The sequence below is a fragment of the Oncorhynchus masou genome, unplaced genomic scaffold (assembly GCF_036934945.1).
Source record: "Oncorhynchus masou masou isolate Uvic2021 unplaced genomic scaffold, UVic_Omas_1.1 unplaced_scaffold_2495, whole genome shotgun sequence".
NCBI classification, from domain to species: domain Eukaryota; kingdom Metazoa; phylum Chordata; class Actinopteri; order Salmoniformes; family Salmonidae; genus Oncorhynchus; species Oncorhynchus masou.
The window spans coordinates 30,710-54,183 of NW_027008948.1; the positions used below are offsets into that span (position 1 = coordinate 30,710).

The 23,474-nt window shown below is 47.3% G+C and overlaps 1 protein-coding gene across 1 annotated transcript in view; it reads right to left on the bottom strand.

Annotated features, from left to right (window-relative positions):
- Nucleotides 1–1,074: 1,074 nt before the first annotated feature.
- LOC135533599 (protein phosphatase 1 regulatory subunit 12A-like) overlaps nucleotides 1,075–23,474 on the bottom strand; it is a gene marked incomplete at its 5' end in the record, with an annotated part of 30,384 nt that continues 7,984 nt past the window's right edge. Inside the window, 8 exons of the mRNA XM_064960888.1 lie at nucleotides 1,075–6,848; nucleotides 11,304–11,354; nucleotides 12,303–12,353; nucleotides 16,647–16,751; nucleotides 17,095–17,158; nucleotides 18,188–18,249; nucleotides 20,377–20,559; nucleotides 21,157–21,285. Coding sequence (XP_064816960.1) covers nucleotides 6,762–6,848; nucleotides 11,304–11,354; nucleotides 12,303–12,353; nucleotides 16,647–16,751; nucleotides 17,095–17,158; nucleotides 18,188–18,249; nucleotides 20,377–20,559; nucleotides 21,157–21,285 — 732 coding nt within the window. The remainder of the gene's footprint in view (nucleotides 6,849–11,303; nucleotides 11,355–12,302; nucleotides 12,354–16,646; nucleotides 16,752–17,094; nucleotides 17,159–18,187; nucleotides 18,250–20,376; nucleotides 20,560–21,156; nucleotides 21,286–23,474) is intronic.

A 23,474-nucleotide genomic window follows, 5' to 3' on the forward strand; every position in this document is an offset into this window, starting at 1 on the left:
TAGCTTTGCCTGGTGCTGCACTGATCTGTGATCGCTTAGCTTTGCCTGGTGCTGCACTGATCTGTGATCGCTTAGCTTTGCCTGCCTGATTGTAAGTAAAGTGCAGTGGTCAACAGACTGCTCTGTCTGTGGTCATTTAAAGGAGCATGGAGTGTGTCTGTGGTCATTTAAAGGAGCATGGAGTGTGTCTGTGGTCATTTAAAGGAGCATGGAGTGTGTCTGTGGTCATTTAAAATAGCATGGAGTGTGTCTGTGGTCATTTAAAATAGCATGGAGTGTGTCTGTGGTCATTTAAAGGAGCATGGAGTGTGTCTGTGGTCATTTAAAGGAGCATGGAGTGTGTCTGTGGTCATTTAAAGGAGCATGGAGTGTGTCTGTGGTCATTTAAAGGAGCATGGAGTGTGTCTGTGGTCATTTAAAGGAGCATGGAGTGTGTCTGTGGTCATTTAAAGGAGCATGGAGTGTGTCTGTGGTCATTTAAAGGAGCATGGAGTGTGTCTGTGGTCATTTAAAGGAGCATGGAGTGTGTCTGTGGTCATTTAAAAGAGCATGGAGTGTGTCTGTGGTCATTTAAAGGAGCATGGAGTTTGTCTGTGGTCATTTAAAGGAGCATGGAGTGTGTCTGTGGTCATTTAAAGGAGCATGGAGTGTGTCTTTGGTCATTTAAAGGAGCATGGAGTGTGTCTGTGGTCATTTAAAGGAGCATGGAGTGTGTCTGTGGTCATTTAAATTAGCATGGAGTGTGTCTGTGGTCATTTAAAATAGCATGGAGTGTGTCTGTGGTCATTTAAAGGAGCATGGAGTGTGTCTGTGGTCATTTAAAGGAGCATGGAGTGTGTCTGTGGTCATTTAAAGGAGCATGGAGTGTGTCTGTGGTCATTTAAAGGAGCATGGAGTGTGTCTGTGGTCATTTAAAGGAGCATGGAGTGTGTCTGTGGTCATTTAAAGGAGCATGGAGTGTGTCTGTGGTCATTTAAAGGAGCATGGAGTGTGTCTGTGGTCATTTAAAGGAGCATGGAGTGTGTCTGTGGTCATTTAAAAGAGCATGGAGTGTGTCTGTGGTCATTTAAAGGAGCATGGAGTTTGTCTGTGGTCATTTAAAGGAGCATGGAGTGTGTCTGTGGTCATTTAAAGGAGCATGGAGTGTGTCTGTGGTCATTTAAAGGAGCATGGAGTGTGTCTGTGGTCTGGAAACGTCCTCAAAGGCACCCTATTCCCTATTTAGTGCACTACTTTTGACTGGAGCCCTAAAGTAATCCACTACATATTGGATAGGGTGCTATTTGGGATGTGGACTTTAGTAGTGTGTGAGGAGGAGGAGTGGTGGGTTCAAAACACATTGATGAAAGACACTACCAGATTAAGAGGTATGTATCCAGGATGTAGATCCAGGGTATGAATCCAGGGTATGGTCTATGGAATAGATCCAGGGTATGGTCTATGGTATAGATCCAGGGTATGGATCCAGGGTATGGTCTATGGAATGGATCCAGGGTATAGATCCAGGGTATGGTCTATGGTATAGATCCAGGTTATGGTCTATGGTATAGATCCAGGGTATGGTCTATGGAATAGATCCAGGGTATGGATCCAGGGTATGGTCTATGGTATAGATCCAGGGTATGGTCTATGGAATAGATCCAGGGTATAGATCCAGGGTATGGTCTATGGAATGGATCCAGGGTATGGTCTATGGTATGGATCCAGGGTATGGTCTATGGTATGGATCCAGGGTATGGTCTATGGTAAGGATCCAGGGTATGGTCTATGGAATAGATCCAGAGTATAGATCCAGGGTATGGTCTATGGTATGGATCCAGGGTATGGTCTATGGTATGGATCCAGGGTATGGTCTATGGTAAGGATCCAGGGTATGGTCTAGGGTATAGATCCAGGGTATGGTATAAGGTATAGATCCAGGGTATGGTCTATGGAATAGATCCAGGGTATGGTCTATGGAATGATCCAGGGTATGGTCTATGGAATAGATCCAGGGTATGGATCCAGGGTATGGCCTATGGAATAGATCCAGGGTATGGTCTATGGAATAGATCTAGGGTATGGTCTATGGAATAGATCCAGGGTATAGATCCAGGGTATGGTCTATGGAATAGATACAGGGTATAGATCCAGGGTATGGTCTATGGAATAGATCCAGGGTATGGATCCAGGGTATGGCCTATGGAATAGATCCAGGGTATGGTCTATGGAATAGATCTAGGGTATGGTCTATGGAATAGATCCAGGGTATAGATCCAGGGTATGGTCTATGGAATAGATACAGGGTATAGATCCAGGGTATGGTCTATGGAATAGATCCAGGGTATGGATCCAGGGTGTGGTCTATGGTATAGATCCAGGGTATGGTCTATGGTATGGATCCAGGGTATGGTCTATGGAATGGATCCAGGGTATGGTCTATGGAATAGATCCAGGGTATGGTCTATGGAATGGATCCAGGGTATGGTCTAGGTATGGATCTAGGGTATGGTCTATGGTATAGATCCAGGGTATGGTCTATGGTATGGATCTAGGGTATGGTCTATGGTATGGATCGAGGGTATGGTCTATGGTATGGATCCAGGGTATGGATCCAGGGTATGGTCTATGGAATGGATCCAGGGTATGGTCTATGGAATGGATCCAGGGTATTGTCTATGGAATAGATCCAGGGTATGGTCTATGGAATGGATCAAGGGTATGGTCTATGGAATGGATCCAGGGTATGGTCTATGGTATAGATCCAGGGTATGGTCTATGGAATGGATCCAGGGTATGGTCTATGGAATCGATCCAGGGTATGGTCTATGGTATAGATCCAGGGTATGGTCTAGGTATGGATCCGGGGCATGGTCTATGGTGTGGGTATGGTCTATGGAATAGATCCAGGGTATGGTCTATGGTATAGATCCAGGGTATGGTCTATGGTATGGATCCAGGGTATGGTCTATGGTATGGATCCAGGGTATGGTCTATGGTATGGATCCAGGGTATGGACTATGGTATGGATCCAGGGTATGGTCTATGGTATAGATCCAGGGTATGGTCTATGGAATGGATCCAGGGTATGGTCTATGGTTTGGATCCAGGGTATGGTCTAGGGTATGGATCCAGGGTATGGTCTATGGTTTGGATCCAGGGTATGGTCTAGGGTATGGATACAGGGTATGGTCTAGGGTATAGATCCAGGGTATGGTATATGGTATAGATCCAGGGTATGGATCCAGGGTATGGTCTAGGGTATGGATCCAGGGTATAGATACAGGGTATGGTCTATGATATGGATCCAGGGTATGGTCTATGGAATGATCCAGGGTATGGTCTATGGAATAGATCCAGGGTATGGATCCAGGGTATGGCCTATGGAATAGATCCAGGGTATGGTCTATGCAATAGATCTAGGGTATGGTCTATGGAATAGATCCAGGGTATAGATCCAGGGTATGGTCTATGGAATAGATCCAGGGTATGGATCCAGGGTGTGGTCTATGGTATAGATCCAGGGTATGGTCTATGGTATGGATCCAGGGTATGGTCTATGGAATGGATCCAGGGTATGGTCTAGGGTATAGATCCAGGGTATGGATCCAGGGTATGGTCTAGGGTATGGTCTATGGTATAGATCCAGGGTATGGATCCAGGGTATGGTCTATGGAATGGATCCAGGGTATGGTCTATGGAATAGATCCAGGGTATGGATCCAGGGTGTGGTCTATGGTATAGATCCAGGGTATGGTCTAGGGTATGGATCCAGGGTATGGTCTAGGGTATGGATCCAGGGTATGGTCTAGGGTATGGATACAGGGTATGGATCCAGGGTATGGTCTATGGAATGGATCCAGGGTATGGATCCAGGGTATGGTCTATGGAATAGATCCAGGGTATGGATCCAGGGTATGGTCTATGGAATGGACCCAGGGTATGGATCCAGGGTATGGTCTATGGAATGGATCCAGGGTAACGTCTACGGAATGGATCCAGGGTATGGATCCAGGGTATGGTCTAGGGTATAGATCCAGGGTATATATCCAGGGTATGGTCTATGGAATGGATCCAGGGTATTGATCCAGGGTATGGTCTATGGAATAGATCCAGGGTATGGATCCAGGGTATGGTCTATGGAATGGACCCAGGGTATGGATCCAGGGTATGGTCTATGGAATGGATCCAGGGTAATGTCTATGGAATGGATCCAGGGTATGGTCTATGGTATAGATCCAGGGTATGGTCTATGGTATAGATCCAGGGTATGGTCTATGGAATGGATCCAGGGTATGGTCTATGGAATGGATCCAGGGTAATGTCTATGGAATGGATCCAGGGTATGGTCTATGGTATAGATCCAGGGTATGGATCCAGGGTATGGTCTACGGTATAGATCCAGGGTATGGTCTATGGTATAGATCCAGGGTATGGTCTATGGAATGGATCCAGGGTATAGATCCAGGGTATGGTCTATGGAATGGATCCAGGGTAATGTCTATGGAATGGATCCAGGGTATGGTCTAGGGTATAGATCCAGGGTATGGTATATGGAATAGATCCAGGGTGTGGTCTAGGGTATAGATCCAGGGTGTGGTGTATGGTATGGATCCAGGGTATGGTCTATGGTATGTATCCAGGGTATGGTCTATGGAATAGATCCAGGGTATGGTCTATGGAATAGATCCAGGGTATGGATCCAGGGTATGGCCTATGGAATAGATCCAGGGTATGGTCTATGGAATAGATCCAGGGTATGGTCTATGGAATAGATCCAGGGTATAGATCCAGGGTATGGTCTATGGTATAGATCCAGGGTATGGTCTATGGTATAGATCCAGGGTATGGTCTATGGAATGGATCCAGGGTATGGTCTAGGGTATAGATCCAGGGTATGGATCCAGGGTACGGTCTATGGAATAGATCCAGGGTATGGATCCAGGGTATGGCCTATGGAATAGATCCAGGGTATGGTCTATGGAATAGATCTAGGGTATGGTCTATGGAATAGATCCAGGGTATAGATCCAGGGTATGGTCTATGGAATAGATCCAGGGTATGGTCTATGGAATAGATCCAGGGTGTGGTCTATGGTCTAGATCCAGGGTATGGTCTATGGTATGGATCCAGGGTATGGTCTATGGTATGGATCCAGGGTATGGTCTATGGAATGGATCCAGGGTATGGTCTATGGTATAGATCCAGGGTACGGTCTAGGGTATAGATCCAGGGTATGGTCTATGGTATGGATCCAGGGTATGGTCTAGGGTATAGATCCAGGGTATGGTCTATGGTATGGATCCAGGGTATGGTCTATGGTATAGATCCAGGGTACGGTCTAGGGTATAGATCCAGGGTATGGTCTATGGTATGGATCCAGGGTATGGTCTATGGTATGGATCTAGGGTATGGTCTATGGTATGGATCCAGGGTATGGATCCAGGGTATGGTCTATGGAATAGATCCAGGGTATGGATCCATGGTATAGATCCAGGGTATGGATCCAGGGTATGGTCTATGGAATATATCCAGGGTATAGATCCAGGGTATGGTCTATGGAATAGATCCAGGGTATGGATCCAGGGTATGGTCTATGGAATAGATCCAGGGTATAGATCTAGGGTATGGTCTATGGAATAGATCCAGGGTATAGATCCAGGGTATGGTCTATGGTATAGATCCAGGGTATGGATCCAGGGTATGGTCTATGGTATAGATCCAGGGTATGGATCCAGGGTATGGTCTATGGAATAGATCCAGGGTATGGATCCAGGGTATGGTCTATGGTATAGATCCAGGGTATGGATCCAGGGTATGGTCTATGGAATAGATCCAGGGTATGGTCTATGGTATGGATCCAGGGTATGGTCTATGGTATAGATCCAGGGTATGGATCCAGGGTATGGTCTATGGTATAGATCCAGGGTATGGATCCAGGGTATGGTCTATGGTATAGATCCAGGGTATGGTCTATGGTATAGATCCATGTTATGGATGGAGTCGATGTAGAGGGAACAAGATGCCTTGGACCGGTCCAATGTGCATGGAAGGGTGTGTCGTGTGTGTGTGTGTGTTTCTGTGTGTGTGTGTTTCTGTGTGTGTGTGTGTGTGTGTTTCTGTGTGTGTGTGTGTGTGTGTGTGTGTGTGTGTGTGTGTGTGTGTGTGTGTGTGTGTGTGTGTGTGTGTGTGTAGTATATATATGTCTGTGTGAATATTGGTGTTTTTCTCCCTGGTGCACAACGTTATGGGCATTTGGCTGTTGTCACGTCTCGTTGCTGCTATGCGAGTTGTTGTCATGACCACAGTTGTCATGGCTGTCCTCAAAGTGGGCATAAGGCACACACAAACAACAAGCCACGGCGACCGGTCAGGAGGACGAAGGAACAAGAGACGTCACAATCAATCAGGTGAAGCTGTTTAGATTACCACATTCTGGGGCGGCAGTGTAGCCTAGTGGTTAGAGCGTTGGACTAGTAACCGGAAGGTTGAGAGTTCAAACCCCCGAGCTGACAAGGTACAAAATCTGTCGTTCTGCCCCTGAACAGGCAGTTAACCCACTGTTCCCAGGCCGTCGTTGAAAATAAGAATTTGTTCTTAACTGACTTGCCTGGTTAAATAAAGGTAAAAAATTTTTTTTATCCTGCTGCTCTTCATCTGTTCCCCCCCCCGCCACCTCTCTCTCCCTCTTGTTCTTTGGCACTGAGAGGAGTGGATGGACAGGAGGGAGGGATGATGGGAGGAAGCAAGGGGGCATCCCTGTTGTATCTCGTTCTCTCCGTCTATTTGGAGAGTTTACTGATGACTCTGATCAGCGCTCCGTTCTCGTCTTTCAGCCTCTGGTTGTCAGCTCTCAGGTCACCGAGCACCTAGAGGAACAGCGTTGTTATTGGCTGAGAAACTGATGATAGATGCAGCCAATGCACCCTACACACTGAGTATACAAAACATTAAGAACACCTGCTCTTTCCATGACAAAGACTGACCAGGTGAAAGCTATGATCCCTTATTGATGTCACCTGTTTAATCCACTTCTATCAGTGTAGATGGAGGGGAGGAGACAGGTTAAAGAAGGATTTTTAAGTCTTGAGAAAATTGAGACATGGATTGTGTATTTGTGCCATTCAGATGGTGAATGGGCAAGACTAAAGATTTAAGTGCCTTTGAACAGGGCTTTGGTAGTAGGTGCCTTTGAACAGGGGTATGGTAGTAGGTGCCTTTGAACGGGGTACGGTAGTAGGTGCCTTTGAACAGGGTATGGTAGTAGGGACCTTTGAACAGGGTATGGTAGTAGGGACCTTTGAACAGGGTATGGTAGTAGGTACCTTTGAACAGGGTATGGTAGTAGGTACCTTTGAACAGGGTATGGTAGTAGGTACCTTTGAACAGGGTATGGTAGTAGGGACCTTTGAACAGGGTATGGTAGTAGGTACCTTTGAACAGGGTATGGTAGTAGGGACCTTTGAACAGGGTATGGTAGTAGGGACCTTTGAACAGGGTATGGTAGTAGGGACCTTTGAACAGGGCATGGTAGTAGGTGTCAGGTGCACCTTTTTGAGCTTGTCAAGAACTGCAAAGCTGCTGGGTTTTTCACACTCAACAGTTCCCTGTGTGTACCAAGAATGGTCCATCACCCAAAGGACATCCAGCCAACTTGAAACAACTGTGGGAAGCATTGCAGTCAACATGGGCCAGCATCCCTGTGGAACGCTTTCGACACCTTGTAGAGTCCGTGACACAACGAAATGAGGCCGTTCTGAATTCAATATTAGGAAGGTGTGTTCCTTATGTTTGGTATACCAAGTACACTACGTTTTACCAAATAAGTACCATTTGGGATGCAAACATTGACCTTCTGCTGTTTGTTGGACTGAAAACTAATTAACATTGACTTCAGCTGTTTGTTGGACTGAAAACTAATTAACATTGACTTCCGCTGTTTGTTGGACTGAAAACTAATTAACATTGACTTCCGCTGTTTGTTGGACTGAAAACTAATTAACATTGACTTCAGCTGTTTCTTGGACTGAAAACTAATTAACATTGACTTCAGCTGTTTGTTGGACTGAAAACGAATTAACATTGACTTCAGCTGTTTGTTTGGCTAAAAACGAATTAACATTGACTTCAGCTGTTTGTTGGACTGAAAACTAATTAACATTGACTTCAGCTGTTTGTTGGACTGAAAACGAATTAACATTGACTTCCGCTGTTTGTTGGACTGAAAACTAATTAACATTGACTTCAGCTGTTTCTTGGACTGAAAACTAATTAACATTGACTTCAGCTGTTTGTTGGACTGAAAACTAATTAACATTGACTTCAGCTGTTTGTTTGGCTGAAAACGAATTAACATTGACTTCAGCTGTTTGTTGGACTGAAAACTAATTAACATTGACTTCAGCTGTTTCTTGGACTGAAAACTAATTAACATTGACTTCAGCTGTTTGTTGGACTGAAAACTAATTAACATTGACTTCAGCTGTTTGTTGGACTGAAAACTAATTAACATTGACTTCCGCTGTTTGTTGGACTGAAAACTAATTAACATCGACTTCAGCTGTTTGTTGGACTGAAAACTAATTAACATTGACTTCAGCTGTTTGTTGGACTGAAAACTAATTAACATTGACTTCAGCTGTTTGTTGGACTGAAATACATGTGAGAGAAAGGAGGACCATTGGACAGCAGTACCAGTGATTACCACCCTGAGCCTGGGTTCCCAAAGCGTCTAAGTATCAGGAGTGCTGATCTAGGATCAGTTTGGGTCTTAAATATGAGCCACATTGTCCGAGAGAGGATCCAGTTATCAGTGTTTCTAAGAACCCTTATGGGAAAATGAATGGTGGAAAAACAATTGGAACCATTTCCCTATTTGACTGCTAGGTTTTATGGGTATTGTGAGTCATACCTTGGTACTCTATAGGGCCCTTGACAAAAGTAGTGCACTATATAGGGAATAGGGTGAAATTTCGTCTCAACGTACTCCTACAACACTGGTGGTTCGCAGCACAAGCTGTGAAAGAAGCAGTGAGCAGTAATCAGGCATGTGCATGCAGTGTCTGTGTGGAATAAATGCTGGGTTCAAATACTGCTCATCTCACTGCTCATCTCACTGCTCATCTCACTGCTCATCTCACTGCTCATCTCACTGCTCATCTTAGCGCTCATCTTAGCGCTCATCTCACTGCTCATCTCACTGCTCATCTTAGCGCTCATCTCACTGCTCATCTTAGCGCTCATCTCACTGCTCATCTCACTGCTCATCTCACTGCTCATCTTAGCGCTCATCTCACTGCTCATCTCACTGCTCATCTCACTGCTCATCTTAGCGCTCATCTCACTGCTCATCTCACTGCTCATATCACTGCTCATCTTAGCGCTCATCTCACTGCTCATCTTAGCGCTCATCTCACTGCTCATCTGTCTGCTCATCTCACTGCTCATCTCACTGCTCATTTTACTGCTCATCTTACAAATACTGCTCATCTCACTGCTCATCTCACTGCTCATATCACTGCTCATCTCAGCGCTCATCTCACTGCTCATCTCACTGCTCATCTCACTGCTCATATCACTGCTCATCTCAGCGCTCATCTTAGCGCTCATCTCACTGCTCATCTCACTGCTCATCTCACTGCTCATCTCACTGCTCATCTCAGCGCTCATCTCACTGCTCATCTTACTGCTCATCTTTCAAATACTGCTCATCTTACTGTTCATCTTACTGCTCATCTTTCTGCTCATCTTTCTGCTCATCTCACTGTTCATCTTACTGCTCATCTTTCTGCTCATCTTTCAAATACTGCTCATCTCACTGCTCATCTCACTGCTCATATCACTGCTCATCTCAGCGCTCATCTCACTGCTCATCTCACTGCTCATCTCACTGCTCATATCACTGCTCATCTCAGCGCTCATCTCACTGCTCATCTTACTGCTCATCTTTCAAATACTGCTCATCTCACTGCTCATCTCACTGCTCATATCACTGCTCATCTCAGCGCTCATCTCACTGCTCATCTCACTGCTCATCTCACTGCTCATATCACTGCTCATCTCAGCGCTCATCTCACTGCTCATCTTACTGCTCATCTTTCAAATACTGCTCATCTCACTGCTCATCTCACTGCTCATCTTACTGCTCATCTTTCAAATACTGCTCATCTTACTGTTCATCTTACTGCTCATCTTACTGCTCATCTTTCTGCTCATCTTTCTGCTCATCTTTCAAATACTGCTCATCTTTCTGCTCATCTTTCAAATACTGCTCATCTTTCTGCTCATCTTTCTGCTCATCTTTCAAATACTGCTCATCTTTCTGCTCATCTTTCAAATACTGCTCATCTTTCTGCTCATCTTACTGCTCATCTTTCTGCTCATTTTACTGTTCATCTTTCTGCTCATCTTTCTGCTCATCTTTCTGCTCATCTTTCAAATACTGCTCATCTTTCTGCTCATCTTTCAAATACTGCTCATCTCACTGCTCATCTTACTGCTCATCTTTCTGCTCATCTTTCTGCTCATCTTTCTGCTCATCTTTCAAATACTGCTCATCTTTCTGCTCATCTTTCAAATACTGCTCATCTTACTGCTCATCTTTCTGCTCATCTTTCTGCTCATCTTTCTGCTCATCTTTCAAATACTGCTCATCTTTCTGCTCATCTTTCAAATACTGCTCATCTTACTGTTCATCTTTCTGCTCATCTTTCAAATACTGCTCATCTTTCTGCTCATCTTACTGCTCATCTTTCAAATACTGCTCATCTTTCTGCTCATCTTTCAAATACTGCTCATCTTACTGCTCATCTTTCTGCTCATCTTTCTGCTCATCTTTCAAATACTGCTCATCTTTCTGCTCATCTTTCAAATACTGCTCATCTTACTGTTCATCTTTCTGCTCATCTTTCAAATACTGCTCATCTTACTGTTCATCTTTCTGCTCATCTTTCAAATACTGCTCATCTTTCTGCTCATTTTACTGTTCATCTTTCTGCTCATCTTTCTGCTCATCTTTCTGCTCATCTTTCTGCTCATCTTTCTGCTCATCTTTCAAATACTGCTCATCTTACTGCTCATCTTTCTGCTCATCTTTCTGCTCATCTTTCTGCTCATCTTTCAAATACTGCTCATCTTTCTGCTCATCTTTCAAATACTGCTCATCTTACTGTTCATCTTTCTGCTCATCTTTCAAATACTTTGAGCGTTTAGCAAACGGCTTCTCTATTGGTTCCATTGCAACAGGCAATCTCAATCAAGCCCAAATAATGGATTTGAAAGATTTTGGATACTATTTGAACCCATGTGAGATGATATATTTTCACCTTCAACTCTGCCTCCAGCTCAGCCACACGCCGCTCCAACATCCGACGCTCCTGATGAGAGACAGAGAGAGCGTGAGAGAGACATTGACAGAGATAGAGAGAGAAACAGAGACATTGACAGATACAGAGAGAGAGAAAGAGAGACAGACATTGACAGAGAGAGAGAGAGAGAGAGAAAGAGAGACAGAGAAACAGAGACATTGACAGAGAGAGAGACAGAGAAACAGAGAAACAGAGACATTGACAGAGAGAGAGACAGAGAAACAGAGACATTGACAGAGAGAGAGACAGAGAAACAGAGACATTGACAGAGAGAGAAAGAGAGACAGAGAAACAGAGACATTGACAGAGAGAGAGACAGAGAAACAGAGACATTGACAGAGAGAGAAAGAGAGACAGAGAAACAGAGACATTGACAGAGAGAGAGACAGAAACAGAGACATTGACAGAGAGAGAGACAGAGAAACAGAGACATTGACAGAGAGAGACAGAGAGACAGAGAAACAGAGACATTGACAGAGAGAGAGACAGAAACAGAGACATTGACAGAGAGAGAAAGAGAGACAGAGACATTGACAGAGAAACTTAGACATTGACAGAGAGAGAGACAGAGAGACAGAGAGAGAGACAGAGAAACAGAGACATTGACAGAGAGAGAAAGAGAGACAGAGACATTGACAGAGAGAGACAGAGAAACAGAGACATTGACAGAGAGAGAGACAGAGAAACAGAGACATTGACAGAGAGAGAGACAGAGAAACAGAGACATTGACAGAGAGAGAAAGAGAGACAGAGACATTGACAGAGAGAGAGACAGAGAAACAGAGACATTGACAGAGAGAGACAGAGAAACAGAGACATTGACAGAGAGAGAAATGAAGAAAGTGTTTCAGGCAGCAGTAGCCAGTCATGAGGCCAGGCTCAGCATCAGGTGTTTGACACTAGTTACTGCACATATAACACAACACAAGCCACACACGGCAGGAAGGAGAGACTTACCTTCTTCTCTATCTCTAGCATTGCCGAACAATCACTGAAGCGCTCCTGTCTCTGTAGGATACAACACACAGACCAGCAGAAACATTGTTCATGTCAATACGTGTTATACAGTATGCAGTTCAATTGAAAGGCTGTAGGAGACTGTTTATCACGGTCATTATGAAACGTATATATGTTAGTGTATGTTACGTTTGAGCTGTCTCCACATTGTCACTCCGGGATGTTCTGTAATACCGCCACTGAACACAAGGGGCACTATCACAGCCTCAGTTCGCCAAAAAGTTAGCAATGCCAACAAGTACATGTAAAATCCCATAGAGAATGTGAACCAAATCACAGCCTGTGTCTCTGGGGGGGGGGGAGTCAGTGAGTGAGAGGGAGAGACCTGGGTAGCCTTGTCCACTCTGGGGGGAGGGGTTAGTCAGTGAGTGAGAGGGACAGACCTGGGTAGCCTTGTCCCCTCTGGGGGGGGGGTGTCAGTGAGTGAGCGGGAGAGAGGCCTGGGTAGCCTTGTCCCCTCTGGGGGGGGGTGTCAGTGAGTGAGCGGGAGAGAGGCCTGGGTAGCCTTGTCCCCTCTGGGGGGGGGTGTCAGTGAGTGAGAGGGAGAGACCTGGGTAGCCTTGTCCCCTCTGGGGGGGGGGGGGGGGGGGGGGGTGTCAGTGAGTGAGCGGGAGAGAGGCCTGGGTAGCCTTGTCCCCTCTGGGGGGGGGGTGTCAGTGAGTGAGCGGGAGAGAGGCCTGGGTAGCCTTGTCCCCTCTGGGGGGGGGGGTGTCAGTGAGTGAGAGGGAGAGACCTGGGTAGCCTTGTCCCCTCTGGGGGGGGGTGAGTCAGTGAGTGAGCGGGAGAGAGACCTGGGTAGCCTTGTCCCCTCTGGGGGGGTGTCAGTGAGTGAGCGGGAGAGAGACCTGGGTAGCCTTGTCCCCTCTGGGGGTGTCAGTGAGTGAGAGGGAGAGACCTGGGTAGCCTTGTCCCCTCTGGGGGGGTGAGTCAGTGAGTGAGCGGGAGAGAGACCTGGGTAGCCTTGTCCCCTCTGGGGGGGGGGGTGTCAGTGAGTGAGCGGGAGAGAGACCTGGGTAGCCTTGTCCCCTCTGGGGGGGGGTGTCAGTGAGTGAGAGGGAGAGACCTGGGTAGCCTTGTCCCCTCTGGGGGGGGGTGAGTCAGTGAGTGAGCGAGAGAGAGACCTGGGTAGCCTTGTCCCCTCTGGGGGGGGGGTGTCAGTGAGTGAGAGGGAGAGACCTGGGTAGCCTTGTCCCCTCTGGGGGGGGGGTGAGTCAGTGAGTGAGCGGGAGAGAGACCTGGGTAGCCTTGTCCCCTCTGGGGGGGGGTGTCAGTGAGTGAGCGGGAGAGAGACCTGGGTAGCCTTGTCCCCTCTGGGGGGGGGGTGAGTCAGTGAGTGAGCGGGAGAGAGACCTGGGTAGCCTTGTCCCCTCTGGGGGGGGGTGAGTCAGTGAGTGAGCGAGAGAGAGACCTGGGTAGCCTTGTCCCCTCTGGGGGGGGGTGAGTCAGTGAGTGAGCGGGAGAGAGACCTGGGTAGCCTTGTCCCCTCTGGGGGGGTGAGTCAGTGAGTGAGCGGGAGAGAGACCTGGGTAGCCTTGTCCCCTCTGGGGGGGTGAGTCAGTGAGTGAGAGGGACAGACCTGGGTAGCCTTGTCCCCTCTGGGGGGGGGGTGTCAGTGAGTGAGAGGGAGAGACCTGGGTAGCCTTGTCCCCTCTGGGGGGGGGTGTCAGTGAGTGAGCGGGAGAGAGGCCTGGGTAGCCTTGTCCCCTCTGGGGGGGTGTCAGTGAGTGAGAGGGAGAGACCTGGGTAGCCTTGTCCCCTCTGGGGGGGGGGGTGAGTCAGTGAGTGAGCGGGAGAGAGACCTGGGTAGCCTTGTCCCCTCTGGGGGGGTGTCAGTGAGTGAGCGGGAGAGAGACCTGGGTAGCCTTGTCCCCTCTGGGGGGGTGTCAGTGAGTGAGAGGGAGAGACCTGGGTAGCCTTGTCCCCTCTGGGGGGGGGTGAGTCAGTGAGTGAGCGGGAGAGAGACCTGGGTAGCCTTGTCCCCTCTGGGGGGGTGTCAGTGAGTGAGCGGGAGAGAGACCTGGGTAGCCTTGTCCCCTCTGGGGGGGGGTGTCAGTGAGTGAGCGGGAGAGAGGCCTGGGTAGCCTTGTCCCCTCTGGGGGGGGGTGTCAGTGAGTGAGCGGGAGAGAGGCCTGGGTAGCCTTGTCCCCTCTGGGGGGGGGTGTCAGTGAGTGAGAGGGAGAGACCTGGGTAGCCTTGTCCCCTCTGGGGGGGGGTGAGTCAGTGAGTGAGCGGGAGAGAGACCTGGGTAGCCTTGTCCCCTCTGGGGGGGTGTCAGTGAGTGAGCGGGAGAGAGACCTGGGTAGCCTTGTCCCCTCTGGGGGGGGGTGTCAGTGAGTGAGAGGGAGAGACCTGGGTAGCCTTGTCCCCTCTGGGGGGGGGGGGTGAGTCAGTGAGTGAGCGGGAGAGAGACCTGGGTAGCCTTGTCCCCTCTGGGGGGGGGGGGGTGTCAGTGAGTGAGCGGGAGAGAGACCTGGGTAGCCTTGTCCCCTCTGGGGGGGGTGTCAGTGAGTGAGAGGGAGAGACCTGGGTAGCCTTGTCCCCTCTGGGGGGGGGGGTGAGTCAGTGAGTGAGCGAGAGAGAGACCTGGGTAGCCTTGTCCCCTCTGGGGGGGGTGTCAGTGAGTGAGAGGGAGAGACCTGGGTAGCCTTGTCCCCTCTGGGGGGGGGTGAGTCAGTGAGTGAGCGGGAGAGAGACCTGGGTAGCCTTGTCCCCTCTGGGGGGGGGTGTCAGTGAGTGAGCGGGAGAGAGACCTGGGTAGCCTTGTCCCCTCTGGGGGGGGGTGAGTCAGTGAGTGAGCGGGAGAGAGACCTGGGTAGCCTTGTCCCCTCTGGGGGGGGGTGAGTCAGTGAGTGAGCGAGAGAGAGACCTGGGTAGCCTTGTCCCCTCTGGGGGGGGGGGTGAGTCAGTGAGTGAGCGGGAGAGAGACCTGGGTAGCCTTGTCCCCTCTGGGGGGGGGTGAGTCAGTGAGTGAGCGGGAGAGAGACCTGGGTAGCCTTGTCCCCTCTGGGGGGGGTGAGTCAGTGAGTGAGAGGGACAGACCTGGGTAGCCTTGTCCCCTCTGGGGGGGTGTCAGTGAGTGAGAGGGAGAGACCTGGGTAGCCTTGTCCCCTCTGGGGGGGGGTGTCAGTGAGTGAGCGGGAGAGAGGCCTGGGTAGCCTTGTCCCCTCTGGGGGGGTGTCAGTGAGTGAGAGGGAGAGACCTGGGTAGCCTTGTCCCCTCTGGGGGGGGGGGGTGAGTCAGTGAGTGAGCGGGAGAGAGACCTGGGTAGCCTTGTCCCCTCTGGGGGGGGGGGTGTCAGTGAGTGAGCGGGAGAGAGACCTGGGTAGCCTTGTCCCCTCTGGGGGGGGGTGTCAGTGAGTGAGAGGGAGAGACCTGGGTAGCCTTGTCCCCTCTGGGGGGGTGAGTCAGTGAGTGAGCGGGAGAGAGACCTGGGTAGCCTTGTCCCCTCTGGGGGGGGTGTCAGTGAGTGAGCGGGAGAGAGACCTGGGTAGCCTTGTCCCCTCTGGGGGGGGGGGGGTGTCAGTGAGTGAGAGGGAGAGACCTGGGTAGCCTTGTCCCCTCTGGGGGGGGGGGTGAGTCAGTGAGTGAGCGAGAGAGAGACCTGGGTAGCCTTGTCCCCTCTGGGGGGGGTGTCAGTGAGTGAGAGGGAGAGACCTGGGTAGCCTTGTCCCCTCTGGGGGGGTGTCAGTGAGTGAGCGGGAGAGAGACCTGGGTAGCCTTGTCCCCTCTGGGGGGGGGTGAGTCAGTGAGTGAGCGGGAGAGAGACCTGGGTAGCCTTGTCCCCTCTGGGGGGGTGAGTCAGTGAGTGAGCGAGAGAGAGACCTGGGTAGCCTTGTCCCCTCTGGGGGGGGGGGGGTGAGTCAGTGAGTGAGCGGGAGAGAGACCTGGGTAGCCTTGTCCCCTCCGGGGGGGGGTGAGTCAGTGAGTGAGCGGGAGAGAGACCTGGGTAGCCTTGTCCCCTCTGGGGGGTGAGTCAGTGAGTGAGAGGGACAGACCTGGGTAGCCTTGTCCCCTCTGGGGGGGTGTCAGTGAGTGAGAGGGAGAGACCTGGGTAGCCTTGTCCCCTCTGGGGGGGTGAGTCAGTGAGTGAGCGGGAGAGAGACCTGGGTAGCCTTGTCCCCTCTGGGGGGGGGGGGGGGGGGGTGTCAGTGAGTGAGAGGGAGAGAGACCTGGGTAGCCTTGTCCCCTCTGGGGGGGTGAGTCAGTGAGTGAGCGGGAGAGAGACCTGGGTAGCCTTGTCCCCTCTGGGGGGGGGGAGAGTCAGTGAGTGAGCGAGAGAGAGACCTGGGTAGCCTTGTCCAGGTCCAGTCTAGTCTGAGAGACGGTCCTCTGGGTGTCCTGCAGCTGAGTCTGGAGTTGACCATTCTCCCTGGTCACCACCTCAAACAGCTGGGACAGAAAGACATTACATTTTCATTCATACAAATGTTTTTTTTAAATGTTTTATCCACTATACTATAACAAGCAATGTTTGTAATAGAATTTCATCCACTATATATATAGCAAAAACAATGCCAATCCATTTGAGAGAGAGCATGAAATGGAAACAGAGAGAGAAGGAGAGAGAGAAGGAGAGAGAGAAGGAGAGTGGAAGAGAGAGCAGGAAATGGAAACAGAGAGAGAAGGAGAGCGGGAGACATGGAGAGAGAGAGAGTCTGAAAACAAACAGGATGAGACTCCCAAATATTGACTAGACCCTTCCAACCATTCAAACTTTATTCCATGTCCCTACCTTCTTGTAATCGTTGGTCTCAGAGCCTCCTCTGTCGATACAGTCGTTACATGACACGTCAGACCTGGGTAAAGCACAGGTCAGAGACATTATAACGACAGTCAGGAAACAGGTCAGAGACATTATAACGACAGTCAGGAAACCAGACAGAGCTATTATAATGACTCACTACTATGACAGTCAGGAAACAGGTCAGAGACATTATAACGACAGTCAGGAAACAGGTCAGAGATATTATAACGACAGTCAGGAAACAGGTCAGAGACATTATAACGACAGTCAGGAAACAGGTCAGAGACATTATAACGACAGTCAGGAAACAGGTCAGAGATATTATAACGACAGTCAGGAAACAGGACAGAGATATTATAATGACTCACTACTATGACAGTCAGGAAACAGGTCAGAGATATTATAACGACAGTCAGGAAACCAGACAGAGCTATTATAATGACTCACTACTATGACAGTCAGGAAACAGGACAGAGATATTATATTGACTCACTACTATGACAGTCAGGAAACAGGACAGAGATATTATAACGACAGTCAGGAAACAAGACAGCGATATTATAATGACTCACTACTATGACAGTCAGGAAACAGGTCAGAGATATTATAACGACAGTCAGGAAACAGGACAGAGATATTATAACGACAGTCAGGAAACAAGACAGAGATATATTATAACGACAGTCAGGAAACAGGACAGAGATATTATAATGACTCACTACTATGACAGTCAGGAAACAGGTCAGAGATATTATAACGACAGTCAGGAAACAGGACAGAGATATTATAATGACTCACTACTATGACAGTCAGGAAACAGGACAGAGATATTATAATGACTCACTACTATGACAGTCAGGAAACAGGTCAGAGATATTATAACGACAGTCAGGAAACAGGACAGAGATATTATAACGACTCACTACTATGACAGTCAGGAAACAGGACAGAGATATTATAATGACTCACTACTATGACAGTCAGGAAACAGGTCAGAGATATTATAACGACAGTCAGGAAACAGGACAGAGATATTATAATGAGGAAACAGGACCGTTCAGTGTAAAGGTCAGATCCATACCTGGTGCTGGCGCGCCCACTGCCTCCAAACCCCTCCTCTCCACTGGGCTCATTGTCATCAGTCTACAGGACCACAGACATCAGCAGGTCAATACATTATGGATGTCAATGTCATCATTACGACAGGTTATTACCAGGATATAACCTAGTAACCAGTTACAAACAGGACTATGACAGGTTATAATGCCCTGTTGAAAGGTTATAACCAGGACTAGCTCATGCACTCACCTTGCAGGAGAAATAAGGGCTATGAGCATTGCTCAAGGGAACAGAGAGATATTTTACCTAGTCGTCTTTTGGTTACTGGCCCAAAGCTCTTAACTGCTCTGCTTCCTGCTGTCCATATATGACGGCGATGTCATCCTTATGAGCAAGGTTTTAATAGGGTTACATTATTTACAAATCGTTTCGTTCTGAATAGAACCATTCTCTTCACTGTTCTGACCAGCAATATAAAGTTCTGAACCGGTTTGAACCCCCAAAAAGTACCGGTTTATATCGTTCCTTTCGGTTCCTTTTTTAACCTGTGAAATTAACAGTTTTATTTTTACACGTTTAGCTCATTAAATGACTTCACCAATCAGTGCAGATGGAGGTCAGCTAGTTGTTTAGACCAATCAGTGCAGATGGGGGTCAGCTAGTTGTTTAGACCAATCAGTGCAGATGGATTCAGCTAGTTGTTTAGACCAATCAGTGCAGATGGAAGTCAGCTAGTTGTTTAGACCAATCAGTGCAGATGGAGGTCAGCTAGTTGTTTAGACCAATTAGTGCAGATGGAGGTCAGCTAGTTGTTTAGACCAATCAGTGCAGATGGAGGTCAGCTAGTTGTTTAGACCAATCAGTGCAGATGGAGGTCAGCTAGTTGTTTAGACCAATCAGTGCAGATGGAGGTCAGCTAGTTGTTTAGACCAATCGGTGCAGATGGGGGTCAGCTAGTTGTTTAGACCAATCAGTGCAGACGGAGGAGGTCAGCTAGTTGTTTAGACCAATCAGTGCAGATGGATTCAGCTAGTTGTTTAGACCAATCAGTGCAGATGGATTCAGCTAGTTGTTTAGACCAATCAGTGCAGATGAGGGTCAGCTAGTTGTTTAGACCAATCAGTGCAGATGAAGCCGGCAAGCTAGTTGTTCAGATGCATGATGGACACACACGTGTAGTCTATGGAGCAAGACGCAACTGAAATTTTGCAGGTGAGGAGAGAGCAAGAAAGGGTTGAGGAAGAGGCTTGAAGCACTGGGCATCTTGTTGATATCATTATCTGAATTAGGTCCACAGAATTATACTAAGAGGCTTCTATGGAGGAACCTTGAATGTCTTTTGAGCTAACTAGCTAACAATATTTTGTGTGCAGAGCGACACCAGAATTAAAAACACTTCTTACCTTTTTCTAGTTAAGAAATCCAAGGGAAACGTGATCACTAAGCCTATAGTGCTTGTACTAGTTAATCCAAAAATCTCTCTCCCTATCTTCTGAATAATGCTTGTCACGTCAGTACAGTAGCCTGGGATTCAGAGGGGGGAGGGGCTACAGTAGCCTGTGATTCAGAGGGGGAGGGGCTACAGTAGCCTGTGTTTCAGAGGGGGGAGGGGCTACAGTAGCCTGTGATTCAGAGGGGGAGGGGCTACAGTAGCCTGGGTTTCAGAGGGGGAGGGGCTACAGTAGCCTGGGTTTCAGAGGGGAGGGGCTACAGTAGCCTGGGATTCAGAGGGGGAGGGGCTACAGTAGCCTGGGATTCAGAGGGGGGAGGGGCTACAGTAGCCTGGGGTTCAGATGGGGGAGAGGCTACAGTAGCCTGGGTTTCAGAGGGGGGAGGGGCTACAGTAACCTGGGGTTCAGATGGGGGAGAGGCTACAGTAGCCTGTTTCAGAGGGGGGAACGGCAGGTAGCCTAAACAAGCACAGACACTGGAACAAGTTTCTGAGTGACAGAGGGGGTGTTTTGCATAGACACTTTGTTGCGTTTTTTGGTAGGACAAAACAAATGCCCAGAACTTGAAATAACGTAATTAACCGGTTCCCATGCTTTTAAAACAACAGTTCTGTAACAGTATAGATCACTTTCGTTCCTGGTTCCGTTTCTGTTCCTTGAACATTATAGTTTTTTCCCCTCCTGTTTTTGGTTCTGTTCCCTGTAACAGTTCTAACCCCTGGTTATAAAGCATGGCTATGACAGATTACAATGCACTCACCTCTCCAGCCCTCTGAGCTCTCCTCCTGGTCCTCCGTCTCTCCCTGGCGATACGGTCGCTCTCACGTTCCCCTCCACTAGTCTCCTGGCTAGAGGTTGGGGGGCGAGAGGTACCATCCGGTTGAGTCAGTCCCAGCAGGTCAGACTTCTGCAGGTTGGCGATACGGGACCTCCAGCTTACCTCCTGAAGACAATAATACCACAATAATACTACAATAATACCACAATAATACTACAATAATACCACAATAATACTACAATAATACTACAATAATACTACAATAATACTACAATAATACCACAATAATACTACAATAATACTACAATCATAACAGAATACATAAACACAGATCACATCCAACATACAGGTGCAACAGTCACAACCAACACAACTCAGCAGCGTCAATACCACTGACCAAGAAAATCCCAGGGTAGATTCAGCCACGGAACCATATTTACCTGAGTGGATGACCACAACTAAGCCCCAAAATAGAGATTGTATTTGAAAATAACAATCATTTCATACCTGGATTACATTGAGACACGATCACATCTCTTTTATTCCTGGGAAAACTTAGGAACAGATTTTCCTCAGTTAAATTAAAGTTATTTTTGTATATATTTTTTCAACAACCTTGGGGAGGCCAAGAAAAAACATCTGAGGGCCGCTTTAGGCCCCGAGGGCCGCCTGTTGTCAAACCCTGGCCAACAGTAGGTCCCGTGGTGGGTGATGTCACTTGCATGATGTTGTCACCCCCTCATGTATAAACACTGCGCTCACCCCCTCTTCTGCTCTCTTCTTATTGGCCGCCTCCTCCTCCTCCTCTTTCCTTGTTTTCTCTCTCCCTTCGTCCGTCTGGGCTGTCTTCATTGTCTTGTCAGCTTCCTGCAGGTCTGTGAGCGTCACGCCCTGATTGGACAACAGATAGAAGGTGCTGCTCATGTTAAATCAGTAATTTTTTGATAATTTAAAATGTTTAAATGTAACCTTTATTGAACAAGTCAGTTAAAAACAAATTCTTATTTTCAATAGTCCTGTTGTTTACGTGTTTTGTTGGCATCTCTATAAGCTGTTTAAAGGGTGAATCCACAGTTGAAACAAATAAAGCAGAGGGAGAAATGGAACCGCTCTCAGATGAACTGATATAACTACGGATGCATTGCCAGCCATTTTAACCATGTTACGAGGCTGTACAATGTCTGTTTACATATACAATGTTTACAAACATTGGTTGAAAAACGGTTTTCTATTTTGAACTCTCATAACAGTTGAACTAAGCTCATTAGGCATCTTAAAGTGAAATACTTCCAGAATCAATGGGTACATATATATCATTCATTTATAAGTCCAAAAATGGATGTAGAAACTACAGATTGCCCCTTTAAGTCTATAAAAAGTGTGTGAGTTTGATCACTTGTCCATTAGGCCTATCGATATTTTATCTATTCAGCATGAATTTGATTGAGCCATAAAAGCCCCACTTCCTGGTCTTCGTTGTTGACAGTATGGAGCACAATGATTGACAGGCAGCCTACACTTCTTCAATTCAATATATATTGGGTTAAAATACAACCTCAATTCAATCTATATTGGGTTAAAATACAACCTCAATTCAATCTATATTGGGTTAAAATACAACCTCAATTCAATCTATATTGGGTTAAAATACACAGCAACCTCAATTCAATCTATATTGGGTTAAAATATACAGCAACCTCAATTCAATCTATATTGGGTTAAAATACACAGCAACCTCAATGCGTAAGACATAAAACAGCTAAATGAGAGAGCAGCATTGTGAGTCACATCAATATGTAGATATCAATAATAAGTGATATCCTTATCGCTCGTAGACAACGCCACTACTAATCTATGGATGCCGACAGCAGTCACGCCATTGGGGCGGCAGGGTGGCCTAGTGGTTAGAGCGTTGGACTAGTAACCGAAATGTTGCAAGATCGAATCCCCTGAGCTGACGAGGTAAAATCTGTCATTCTGCCCCCTGAACAAGACAGTTAACCCACTGTTCCCCTGAACAAGGCAGTTAACCCACTGTTCCCCTGAACAAGGCAGTTAACCCACTGTTCCCTGGTAGGCTGTCATTGAAAATAAGAATTTGTTCTTAATTGACTTGTCTAGTTAAATAAAAGGTAAATCATTTGTTTTAAATTGGAAGACATAGCTTGGACTGTAGATAACAAACGCCTATTCCTGCTTTTTTCACACGATTCATCAAACACATTTGGTCTGACATCACAGTGGTCTCTGACATCACAGTGGTCTCTGACATCACAGTGGTCTCTGACATCACAGTGGTCTCTGACATCACAGTGGTCTCTGACATCACAGTGGTCTCTGACATCACAGTGGTCAGATGGAACAAACTTAAAAATATGCACCTGTTTTCAATGCTGATTTGAATGTCTTTGAGAAAACAGAGAGGTGTCAACAAAAAAACTTTTCCTCTTTCAGAAGTAATCATCTAGTTTATCAAAAGCATCTGTAATCCGATTAAAATATTTTAGCTGGTAAAGTAACAGATTACAGTAAATGTGTTGTAATCCATTCCATGTAGTCCATTCCTCTTGTTACGTCAGATCAACGTGTCATAATTACTATATTATACTACTATTACTATAATAGTATAAACAATGATTATTAAGCAGCGGTCTGATCTACTTCACCAACTAAAGCAACCCGGGGTCAATTACATTTCAATTCAGTTGTAGGATTACAGTAGGAATTGGAATGTCAGTTGTAGGATTACAGTAGGAATTGGAATGTCAGTTGTAGGATTACAGTAGAAATTGGAATGTCAGTTGTAGGATTACAGTAGAAATTGGAATGTCAGTTGTAGGATTACAGTAGGAATTGGAATGTCAGTTGTAGGATTACAGTAGGAATTGGAATGTCAGTTGTAGGATTACAGTAGGAATTGGAATGTCAGTTGTACGATTACAGTAGGAATTGGAATGTCAGTTGTACGATTACAGTAGGAATTGGAATGTCAGTTGTAGGATTACAGTAGGAATTGGAATGTCAGTTGTACGATTACAGTAGGAATTGGAATGTCAGTTGGCTCAACGTGGATCTACAAT